Raw genomic sequence first — 12,411 nt, forward strand, 5'->3', positions numbered from 1 at the left:
CTCCTCCTCGTCATCGTCGTCGTCTTCTTCTTCTTCTTCTTCTTCTTCTTCTTCTTCTTCTTCTTCTTCTTCCTCCTCCTCCTCCTCCTCCTCCTCCTCCTCCTCCTCCTCCTCCTCCTCCTCCTCCTCCTTCTTCTTCTTCCCAGAAAACTGACAGGATGCAAGATTCTTGCCCATGGTGCAGAAGCTGCCAGTTGGGTATGCTGACACTCTCCTGGGAGGAGAGAGGTTCCATTCTTTTGATTAGTACTTGGTGACAAGTGTGGTAACTGTAAAAGGTACACCACTTTAGTCAAGGAACTTTAACTCTAGAAAAGCTACTGAAGTAGGAAACATTGATTTATGGACAATGGTGCTCATTCTAAAGAAACTAAGTTATTTATCAACAAAATTATTTGAATCAACTATAGTTTACAATGCAATCCCTTAAAATGACTCAAAATAATGTCTATTCAAACACAATAATGATACATTTGGTAATGTTACAATAATTACTTCCAGAAATGTTACAAATTAAGACAGAAAGTACATGCACTGTAAAATGTACTAAAATGTTATTGGCAGTTATCACTCCTTAATCAGATTATTGTTGAGTTCTGGGCAACATGTGTTTTCTTTCTTAACATGGTTTCTTTTAGATGACTACAACTTTCAGATAAGAAATTTAGGTAACATCCAGAAGGAAGCTATTTTCGTTTCTACAATGAAATAAAGTGTTTGTTGCTATGAAATAAATATATTTTGTGTCTCTTTTAGATCTAGCTCCTGGAGGTTCTGACGATTGGATCTATGATTTGGGCATCAAATATTCGTTTACAATTGAGCTCCGAGATACAGGCAGATACGGATTCTTGCTGCCTGAGAGATACATCAAACCCACTTGTGCAGAAGCTTTGGCCGCCATCTCTAAAATAGTTTGGCATGTCATCAGGAACACTTAATGCCCTAACCTCCGCTCTCATTATTTTTATTTTATTGATTTCAGCAACACTTAACTGTTGCATTAGCTTCTAAGTTGAATCAGTTTCCTTGGTTTTGTTGAAGAATAAAAAGCACACTACTTTGAGCTTAAGAGTGAAAATGGCCCCCTGTGTATTTTAACATTTTTATTTTTATTATTTTTATTCTAAGAGGTTAGCTACTGGTCCCACCCCACCGTCCCTTGATTTATGATGAACAGCTATCTTAAGCAGTTTTAAGATGTACTGTGTGTGTGGTGGGGCGTGAGGGTGTGAGTTTAAGCACCAGGTTTATGCTGGACCCCCATCAGAGGCCAGAAGAAAATGGGGAACCGCTGTTACTGAAGGTTACAGAAGGTGGTCAGCAGTCACGTGGGGGATGGGAGTCAAACCTGGTCTCTGAAAGAGCTGCAACCGCTTTTAACGGCTGGAGCCATCTCTCCAGCTCCTCCTAAGCAACTTTTACCCTAAATCTACGGAGATCATTGGATCCAAGCAGGAAAAGCAAAGGCACTCTGTAGCACCTCAAGGGTTTGCACCCTAAAATTTTAATCAGTCTCTGCTCTTGTTCTTGAAAACGCAATCCGTGCATTTCTGCTCCAGCTTCAGGCCCAGGCGGGGGACGGGCGGTTGTCAAAATCTGCAGCTTCGAAACGCACCAGGCTGGTGGTTACTGCCGAAACAAAGTAGCACTTTATGCGATGGAAAACGGTGAAAACCAGAATCTCAGTCAACTGAGAATCTCCGTCCTCCCACGCTGACTCCGTGTCCCCAGACCTTAGTAAACAGGCGTCAGGAACACACTCCGCACTGCCCTCGCGTCGGACGCGAGGGGGCGTGGTCTGAGAGGGGCGGGGCTTACTCGATGACGACTAATCTGGGGGCCGGAAGCTGCCTTGCCTGCGGAGGAGTCGGGCAAACTCGCGACTTCCGTCGGCTTTTAGATGCTGCCAGTGTAGCGGCCAGGCAGAGTTGTGGTCTTAGCGTTGCTCTGCAGTGGCTTCTGTGCGTCTCTCGTCTCGTGTCCGGAGCTCTCCAGAGCTGGGAGAAGATCCGGGCGGCTCCGCTGCTCCCTGTTCCCGGCGTCCGCCCCGCTTGAGGAGGGCCGGCCCCTGGGAGCCGCGCGTGCACGTCCTCTTGGTCGTCCTCCCGGGGCCGGGCGCGGGGACAGCCGGAGCTGAGGCGTCAGGGACGTCCTGAAGACTGCGCTTACAAGGGTGCTTGGAGAGGAGGTAAGCGTTCGGGGAGCGGATGGGAAGAGGCGTTGGACCCGGCTCGTGTGGGCGTCCTGCGCTGTGGCCTCCATCCTCGCTCGCCTTGTTCTGTGCTGCTTGTGTTTCTGAACGCTGTTTGAGCATCCCACCCTTGACTCTGCAGAGGCTCTTGGTGTTAGATCTGGCTGTTGCTCCAGTTGTGATTCTGCAGTCTGTGTCAGGAAGCAGGCGGACTCGGATACCGTGGTGTGGTGGTCGCATTTGTGTGTGGTGAAAGGATGCAGCAGTTGTGTTTCTTGGATTTAGAGTTGCCTTCTTCACGTATTCCAGATCTATTGAAGAAAGGAGAGTCCTTTTGATTGTTCCTGGTCTTGCTTATTTCCCGGCTGCAGTAAATACTATTGGGAGTGTAGGAGTACTGTTTTATCTTTATACTCCCAGGCAACGGGAAGCTGGAACGAAAGGAGAAGATATATCTGGCAGTATCACTTGCTAAGCAGGTTGACATTTATGTGGCTGGAAAAGTATTCAGAGTTGAAGAAAATACTTGGATGATATTGGTAGGATCTTGCTTGTGAGAGGCAGTATCTTAAGTTAATTCGTTTTATTAGGAGTCTTCAGATAATTTGAACTCTTTCAGTTATGGGCGTGCACAGTCTCTCCTGGTTTGTGAATTTCAAAAAAAAATAATTTGAAAAGGTTGGACCTTTAAGTTTGGCATTTAAGGGTTTAAAAGTCTGTGATATGTTTATTTAGTTAGTCCAGATCACTATGCGGCTCTGCCTATATGCTTAGTTTTGCTATGTAGTACTTAACATTACTAGCTTTAGAATCCAAACAACAATATTTCGCAACACAGACGTATAAATTTTTAAATAACCTCCAACTTCTTAGTTAGATTATATCAGATGACAGTTTCATCTGGAGACTTAGCAAGCTGATGTAGGAATGTCACAATTTCTGTGCAAACGGTTGTGCCCTGAAACTTGAGTTTCAGTGTGAGCATCTGGTAGGATGTAGTTGATACCAACACATAGGGGGTGACTCAGATACCTAAATGTGCAGAAACTCAAATCCCTTCTGGAAAACGATGTTTTATATGCCTTCAATCATCTCTATACTTCTAATACATAGTGCAATGTAAATCCTATAAAAGTACTTTATGCTAATTTTAAATAATGTAAATAAGGTTTGTACACAGTGTAGTTTTGGTTTTTGGGTTTTTTGTTGTTGTTTTGTGTTGCTTTGTTTTTGTTTTTGTTTTCCTGGATATGTTCAATCCAGGGATACAGCTTCTTTATTTGCTTTCTGTTTACTGGTGACTTGGAGTGAACACTAACCTTTATTCTGAGTATATTCTCTGTTCTCAGCAGGCCGTATCACCCTGAACACCTGATCTCAGAAGCTTATCTGGATTGGGCCTGATTAATGTCTAGACTGGAGACACTTACCTCAGTTTAATGTCTGTAATATAAATTTAGAATACTAAAGCACAGTATGACTTTTATATCAATACATTATATTAAGTCATTAGTGTTAATTTATATTGTATTAAGCATAAATTTTGAATTTAAATCTTGGTCTTTTTTAAAGATACATATATGTATTATATGTATATATTACTTATACATATACACACACACACACATATATTTAGCTTAACAGGATTTGAATCCAAAATATACCTGGTTTTAAACATTTAGGATAAGGGAATTCACAATTAGCATATTTTTTATTAACAAAATTTAAGAGGCCTTGAAAGTAATTACTTATTCAAGAAGAGCCACCTCTGCCATGCTCCTTTCTCAGCCAGGTTGATGGTATGGAACTCAGAGTATATTGTTCCCTGAAGAAGGGGAGCAGTTCTCATATTTGAGATGTATTTTCTCTTAATAGGCTCAGTATTATTGTCCCTGAATTTGAATTTTCTTCCTTTTTTTTTTTAATTGAAAGGAGATGATGAAAGTTCCAAATATTTATTACACTCCAGAGGAGACTAGATAAAGGAAAACAACTGCATAGTCATTTGGTTTTGATAACTCTTGTATTTGAGAAAGATGGAAGAAATAGGTGGTGATAGCCTTAACCAAAGAATAATTTGAATACCAAATGGAGGAACATCTTCAGGCAAGAGTCAGTTTAATAATAAGTGGTTGGTTTACAGTCTCTGATTGGAAAGACATTGGCATCTACAATTCTGGTTCTTTATGTCTGATAGTTCTCTTCCACTTTGAAATACTCATATCTGTCTCATTAATGGTTTTTGACTTTTAATCAAATTTAAATTCTACTCTTTTGTAGTATTCATCTTTCTTTGTGAACCCAGCATTTAGGATGGGAATTTTTGAGCTTTCAAAACATCAGTGATTACATGGTTTTGAGTTAAATGGCTTAATATATGAAACAGAATTTTTTTGGTGTATTGCAGATTATATATTTATTTTCTGACAAATGAGATTTTAAACTATACTATCTTCTGTGCAAACAGAAAGCATTTATTCGTGCAAAGTTGTAACTGTGTGATTACTAGTGTTGAGGATAATATCATATTGTGGATTGCTAGTAGAAGTTCTTAGGTTGACGATATATTAATCAGTTGTATTACTGTAATGAAATTCTTTATACAGGATACATAGGAAGAAAAGAAAGCTTATTTTGACTTATGGCTATAGAGATTTATGTCCAAGGTTGGATCCATTGCTTTGGGTTCTTTGGTGTGTAGCACAACTACAAAGTGGACTTAGAGGTAGAGATGAACAGATTAGTTTTTCAACCTCCTTTGAAAGTATCCCTTTGCCTCATGATGCAAGGATTTCCTGTTATGCCTTACCTCTTAAAAGGTCCATAGCACCTCCTGCTACCACCACGCTGAGGACCAAGGCTTTACTGACAGTCTCTGCAGGGGGAGAGGCATTCATCCAACCCTTAGCAAATGATCAGAGGTGTTCATTCCAGAACCATTGATCCAGAATCTAAGAAGCCGAAGCAGGAAGATTCATTCTAGGTGGATATCTTTCATTCTTAATTTTACTTTTTGTGCCTCATGTTATAGTCCTCTCTCTAATCTAGACCTGTTACCAAAATACAGTGTAATTGTAGGACAGAATCCTGTAGGATTCTAAGGCAAAAGGATATATCTTTTATTTCATTGTATTTCTTTCCCCCTTAGTTTGGAAGGCTGAGTAGTAGTTGGGAAATGACCCTATAGGTGTGAGCTCTTTTGTTTTTAGAATTGCTTATTTTATTTTTGTTTTATGTATATGAGTGTTTTGTCCGGATGTATGTATGTGCACCACATGTGTGCCTGGTGCCTGAGGAGGCCAGAAGAGGGTCTTGGATCCCCTGGAACTGGAGCTATGGATGGTTGTGAGTTACCATGTGGGTGCTGGGAGTTGAACAGTGGTCCTCTACAAGAGCAACAAGGGCTTTTCACTGCTGAGCCACCTCTGCAGCCCCTGCAGGTGACTCTTGAGTCATTCTTCATGCCATCTGTAAAAGCAGTGTTTGTATGGGAAGTAGCTTGTCACTGGTAAAAGTACAAGCCCAGCCTGGTGTGGCTTATGTGTTGGGATCTGTAGCTCTTCCTTCATTGGTGTAACATTCCAGTGGGCTCTAGACATCCAGGATCAGAGAGAAGCTGTGAAGCCATGCACTGCAGCAGGTCAGGGAGGAGAGCAGTGATGTCTAAATGGAATGACAGCGGTAAAGACATAGTAGAGCAAGGCAAACTGGGGTCCCTTAGAAGACCAAGAAAGGAGATGGCAGAAGATCAGTACTTCAACTATAGGAATAAATAGTGTTTAATCAGGATTCACTAGAGCAGTGCTTCTCAGCCTTCCTATGCTGTGACCCTGTAATAAAGTGGCCACCCAATCATAACATTATTTTGTTCATACTTCATAACTATAATTTTGCTACCATTATGAATCATAGTGTAAATATCTGATATGCTGGCTCTCTGATATGCAACTCATCTCTGAGTCAAGAACTACTGCTATAGAGGAATGATGGGTAGTATTTAGGCTGAAGTCCAGCTTGTCCAACAGTGGCTGTCCAATGGAAAGTCCAAGAATTAAGTGGTCGTTCAGTGCACAAGGCTGCAGGTCTCAGCTGATCTTCAGTATATGGCAGGCAAAGAACAAACACTTCCTTTTTGTCCTTTATATAAGCTGCCACAAGAAGGTGTGGTCTAGATTTAAGGTAGATCTTCCTACCTCAAAACATCTGGATTTAGATAGGTCTTCCCACTTTATAAATCTCAGTCAAGGAAAATTTCGCACTGATGTACCTAGCCCCTTGAGTTTTACTTATTCCAGATATAGTCAAGTTGACAAACAAGAACAGCATCACAAATACCTTTGTGGCACTGGTGGAACTTGTTAGTCACATCGAGGATAGGAATACTGGGAGGCAGAACTAACCTATTTTCACTGGTAGTATTGTGGAGGGGAAAATGTAAAGTTAAAGTTAGTTTTCTGGAGGCAGGATTGTAGGATGAGACCATGTACTTAAGAGAAAAAGATTTGCATTATTTTTAGGTTCTGAATAGCTAGTTTACAGGGGAACTTGGAATCTGTTAAGTTTTAGTAGTTTTGCTAAATGTTTGAGGGTCATGATGTGTGCTTATATATTGATTGATATATTTTAGTGGAACATTTTTATGTTCAAACTTTTCCAGTTTTGAGTGAGTGTGTGTGTGGGGGGGGGTTGCCTGGGTTTTTTTTGTTTTGTTTTGTTTTTTGGGGGTTTTGTTTTGTTTTATTGTTTTCAAGACACCGCTTCTCTGTGTAGCCCTGACTGTTCTAGAACTCACTCTTGTAGACCAGGCTGGCATTAGATCTGCTGGCCTTTCCCTCCCAAGTGCTAGGGATAAAAGTGTGTACCACCAGGCTCAGCTAACATACATTTACTCCTTACTGCCTTCTACATAGATAGAAATTGTCCATTTCTAGGTGTTATTCTCAGTTAATCAAAGCTTTTGTTTTCTAGGTCTTTTTCTACACCACTTCTTTAAGTTTTCAGTTCTTTCATGCTCTGTTCCATAATCAACTAGATATGTGCACTGCTGTGTCTTCTTCTGCACATTTATATTTGGGCTGAGGATGAGTTTGAGAGAAATTAAAGATATATATTATACTGATGTTAATTTATATCTGGCTCATATGCTGTCTTGGACAATGGCTTGTACAACTGATTTTGCTCATGAATGTGACATTCTAAACTCTTTAAAGTATATAATTACTTCAGAGTTATTTCTTAATTTTTATTCTATTAAAAGAATGGTTACATTTTATGTTAAAGAGTTAGTAATATAATATATAAACTTCCCAGTTAAATCTACCTTGATTTGCCATCTTTTTTCACTTGTCAAACTTTTTTTCTAACTTTTAAATGTATCAGAATGTGACCTAAATGGCCTAATTAAGTGAAATATTTTTATAATCACTATTGAATTTTTGGCTTTATTTTTATATTTCAGGATATTTTATCTGTTTTCTTTTTGTTGTTGTTATTTTCAAAACAGCGTTATACTATTAATCCCAGGCTGACCTTGAACTCACTACGTAATCCAGGCTGGCCTGAATTTACAGTCCTCTTGCCTTAGTCTTCTTTCTGAGTGCTAGGTTTACAGGCCTGCCCCACCACACACTCAGCTGCTACTGATGTGATTTCTTGTCCAGTAATACGTATTTATTTTGAAATCATTAGAGATCGTCTGTGATCTTGATAAAGACAGGTTCTGCTGCTGGGGAGTGTATGTAGTGGAGAGCGTCGGGAAGCCCTGTGTTCAATGCCTAGTGCTGCATACAGAGTCAGGCGTGGGTGCCTGGGATTGCAGAAATCAGTGGAGGCAGAAGGACAGGAAGCTCAAGGTCATCCTTTGCTGTATGTTGAACTTGAGGTCAAAGTGGGCTACGTGAGATCTTGACTCAAGCACACACAGGCACACAGGATTAGTTGTGTATCAAATAGAACTTACCTTTTTTTTTTTTTTAAGCTTCTAGGGCTCTTTCTAATCACGTGACAGTTAGGTGATGTAAAGTGTTGTGTAGTTAGCTCCTTTGCTTTTACTCACAGAGTTTTTTCCTTAAGTAAATCAGTACCAATTATTTCTTGGTCTAGAATTTGTTTTCTAACATGTGCTGTCTCCTGAATTTTCACTTTCAATTAAATAATTGAGTTAGTTTTCTGATTATAGTTTCTAGTTTTTTAATGCTTTGTTTAGCTTTTATCTACTGTTGCCACTTGATTTTTTTCATTACCTTTAGCAGCTTTGACTTTCATCAGCATGTGTTAGAAACCTTGGGCAGTTTTGGTTTCAATATTACCGAAAAATTAATATTTTTAATCAGATTTTCTGTGACCCCTGTAGCAAAGAATTTTTAAGTAATGTCCACTTTTCTTCTATACTGTTTGTTTGTTTGTTTTACTTTTGGTTTTCTTCCAGACATAACTAGGCTGTGAACTAGAGATTCTCCTGCCTCAGCTTCCTGAGGACAGAGATTACTAACATGTAGCAGCACATGGACCCAGACAGTTCCATACTCATTTAAAACAGTACTTCTGTAGCAACTTAACAGTTAATCAGTAGTTAATCAGTTGTTCCCCTAAAGGACAGGCCTACTAAATTTTACAACACTTTTTAAATGTTTAAGTAACATTTGAAGTTGAATGTCCAGTACAGAGGATATACAGGTCAACCAACCGTTTCCAGAGTTGTTGGGCACTTAGAAGGCAAGCACCATCTTTGTTTATTGGTGTCTTCTTTCAGTATCTTTCTGTCCACCCCCTGCCTCAAGAGAAAAAAAAAAAATCTCCATTTTTAGGCTTTACTTATAGTTTTGTCTGTTTGAAGTTTTAGGCTCAGGTGTGTAAAATTGAAAGATTGTACAGTTTTAACTCTCTCTTTTTTGGTTAAAGTAGTTCAAAATGTCAAAAATTAGGAGAAAGGTCACAGTGGAAAACACCAAGACCATATCTGAGAGTACATCCCGAAGACCTAGCGTATTTGAGAGGCTTGGCCCCAGCACTGGAAGCACAACAGAGGTGAGTTGTTGCTACTGTGGGTTCAGAGCACCTATTGGAGTGTGGTGTAGTGGCAGAGCCCTTACCTATCATGTATAAAGAGGCCCTAGCCTCGATCCTGTGTACTGGGGGAAACATTTAAAATACTATTATTGAAGTACTGATTGCTATTATAAAAGAAATTGTGTTTTGTCATGGGTTTGGCTTAGCAAATTTTATTTTATAAAAGGAAATACAAGGAAGGGTTAAGGTTTGTAAAGTTCTCATTATATAATATTTTTGTATGTTCAATGTATACGATGTATTTCGAGCATATTAATACCCCATTCCAGGAACTACTCTCTACCTAAACACACACACACCTTCCTGTGGTTTTTCATTCCCTTATGGTGTTATTATTATTGGAGTGGCATATGCTTAGCTGGCATTTGGGTCTCTCTGACTTGATTTTGCCCTGGTACCATCTTTTCTCCAGACATTTACATAGTAATATTTGCCTCATAGACACAGTGTCGTAACTGGCTGAAGACTGGCAGCTGCCTCTATGGAAACACATGTAGGTTCATACATGGCCCTTCACCTCGTGGGAAAGGCTACAGCAGCAATTACAGAAGGTAAACTGAGAACTCAGATATTTTCTATAGTATTAAAAACCAACTTTTGTAGTTTAGTGTAAAAATATGAAATAAAACCATATATTTGGTCAGATTTTCTTTTTTTGGATAGTCTTATTTTGGTTGTTACTGTTAAGATTAATAAAACTTTAGCTTTAAAGTGTACATGTTTACATGTTTTGGTAGTAGATCCATTTTTCAATGTGTATATTCAAATCAATGAACACCTGTGGAGAGACTGAGTCTGGGAAAGAACAGCCCTTAAAGAGCCCCTACCTGACACAGCCCCAGGTGTGTATTAAATTTCTGCTTAGGCACAACTCAGACGTTTGAGAGAGTTTACTTTTCGTAAACGAGTAAAATTTAAATAAGGTTTAATTGTAATTTTCTACAGGCATTTTAAATTCATATCTTATACAAGCTTTGTTATAAAATCTACTTGCCAACCCTCTTGGGGCACTGTGTTAATATAAATGCACTTAGGGGCAGGAGTGATAGTCAGTGGTTAAGATCCCTGACTGCTTTTCTAGTAGACCTGGGTTTAGTTTCCAGCACCTACAGGGTAGCTAACAGTCATCTGTAAGTGCAGTCCTGGGGGACCCAGTGTCATTTTCTGGCTTTAGGCACCAGTCATGTACATGATGCACAGTCATGCAAAAAAAAATACCCATACACATAAAGCAAACAAACAAATAATTTAAAAAAATTAAGTGTGTTTCTATGTGGATAAATATTTCCTCTGCAGAACTCTATTTGCCTTTGAGAGAAACTTGGCTAAACTTAACTTGCACAGTGAAGATGTTGTTAGGATTCCCTGTGTCTCCTTTTAATGACTTGGCAATAATTTTTAAAGTTAACATGCATAGTATTTTTTACAGAAATAATTTAATTGGTAAACAAAGAGTTTACCTAGTCCTGAAATTGTGTATGCTGATTGCTTTGTCTACATCAGTAGCTGGAAAACTGAATGTGAAAATTAGTGACGGGAGATTTTTAAGTAAGTGTGTGTATGTGTTCACTCATGTGGGCACTCCACATTTGAATGTGAAGGTCAGAGGACAGCTTTTGGGAGTCTGTTTTCTTCTTTAGGCATGAATGGCCGTCACTTTTACCCACTGAGCCATCTATGGCTATCATTTTTAAGGTGCATAAAGTAATTTTTAGTTAGTAGTGTATGCAACTACATACATATCTGTGGATGGGAATGCTATTATCTCTGAAATAATTTTGCTACTTTATAACTTAACCTTTCTTTTACTCTCCTTCATCTACAATATGTCTGCTAAATTTAGGTGGTGAACAGGAGGTAACTCAAGCTGCTATTTACACACTCATTTTCTTTAGTACATACATTGCTTCTTTTTTATATTACCAGTACTTAACACACAATGGAAGTTAACATGCATCTTGAATGGCATTAGGAGAAACTTGTAAATATTTCTCATATTTTAAAATATTACTGTTTAATAAGCTGAAACATTATTTTTCAGAAGTTTAGGCACCAAAGACAGAAAAATTATATTAGTCTTTATGAAGTTATTTATATTATTCTTATAAAACATCATAGAAATACAGATTTTTGTTGTTTTGTTTTGTATCACAGGTCACCAGAAAGACCCACAGGTGACCTCAGAGAAAGAATGAAGAATAAGCGTCAGGATGTGGATTCTGAATCCCAGAAACGGAATACAGAGGAGCCATCCTCACCTGTTAGGGTAGGCATAAAATTTGTAAGACCCACTTAAGTTTCAGTAGTCATTTATTTCATGAACTCCATTTTAAATATTAAGTAGCGTGACTTAATATGCTATAAATCTATAATTACACATGACAATATCCTGTGTGAATAAATAATTTTCTATGTACTTAAAATGACCAGCAGAGCTTAGCTGAACTTAAAAGGTTTTGTATGATCCGGGAACTCACGAGTATCTAAATGCAGGCTACAGTTGTGAAGTTATCCTCGTGGTCAGTTTTTATCCCTCTGTAAAGAAATCCCATCTCTTCTGTCAATCACTCCTGTTGCCCCACTGACCATGAGCCCTAGGCAGTCATGAAATCACTTCTTTTTTATAAAGTGTCTACTCTTTGTGCTTCTTTAAATAGATCTTATAAGGTGTTACCTCTCTTGAGTATCTTCCTTAGTTTTTAATATTTATGGAAGATTGTTCCTTTGTCTTTTTTTTTCTAAGAATATTCCATTAGCATTCTATATTCTCTTTTTCACTTATCATTGATGGATATTTGGGCTCTTCCCTCTTTTCCCCCATAATGTGAGTGAGAAGATTCATGTACAAGTCTTTTGTTAGCACGAGTTTATTTTTCTTGGTTTTATCCCAGGGAACAGAATCGCTGAATACATGGTCTGTTGGTTTCTTTTCTGTTGCTGTGACAAAATGCCTGTCAGGAGGAGGCTTATTTTGGCCTAGAGTTTGAGGGTGCCATGTGCATCATGGCGGGGCTGGGGTAGTGGGGGGTGGGGAAGGGGCACACTTGGTCGCTTGCACTCACAGCCAGCAGGCAGGCAGGCCAGGAACATCAGGCTGGGCTCAGCTCCCTTTCTTCTTGGTATTCGGTTCAGGATTCCTAATGCTTTGT

At 39.1% G+C, this 12,411-nt stretch overlaps 2 protein-coding genes across 11 annotated transcripts in view; both read left to right on the plus strand.

The window, feature by feature from the left end:
* Cpb2 (carboxypeptidase B2 (plasma)) overlaps positions 1-1,081 on the plus strand; it is a 41,269-nt gene extending 40,188 nt beyond the window's left edge. Inside the window, exon 11 of the mRNA NM_019775.3 lies at positions 757-1,081. Within this exon, the coding sequence (NP_062749.2) occupies positions 757-941 (185 nt within the window). The 3' untranslated portion in view covers positions 942-1,081. The remainder of the gene's footprint in view (positions 1-756) is intronic.
* Positions 1,082-1,831: 750 nt separating this feature from the next.
* Positions 1,832-12,411, plus strand: part of Zc3h13 (zinc finger CCCH type containing 13) — a 60,128-nt gene continuing 49,548 nt past the window's right edge. For 4 of the 10 annotated variants that reach the window (XM_006519449.4, XM_006519448.4, XM_017316164.2 and 1 more), the window contains exons 1-4: positions 1,832-2,191; positions 9,095-9,220; positions 9,704-9,813; positions 11,417-11,528. In XM_006519449.4, the coding sequence (XP_006519512.1) occupies positions 9,104-9,220; positions 9,704-9,813; positions 11,417-11,528 (339 nt within the window). In that variant the 5' untranslated portion in view covers positions 1,832-2,191; positions 9,095-9,103. Of the gene's footprint in view, positions 2,192-5,013; positions 5,178-9,094; positions 9,221-9,703; positions 9,814-11,416; positions 11,529-12,411 lie in introns of all 10 variants that reach the window. The other 6 variants (XM_030247971.1, XM_006519447.4, NM_001359875.1 and 3 more) reach the window with 6 other exon arrangements.

The sequence above is a fragment of the Mus musculus genome, chromosome 14, assembly GCF_000001635.26.
Source record: "Mus musculus strain C57BL/6J chromosome 14, GRCm38.p6 C57BL/6J".
Classification (NCBI taxonomy): Eukaryota; Metazoa; Chordata; class Mammalia; order Rodentia; family Muridae; genus Mus; species Mus musculus.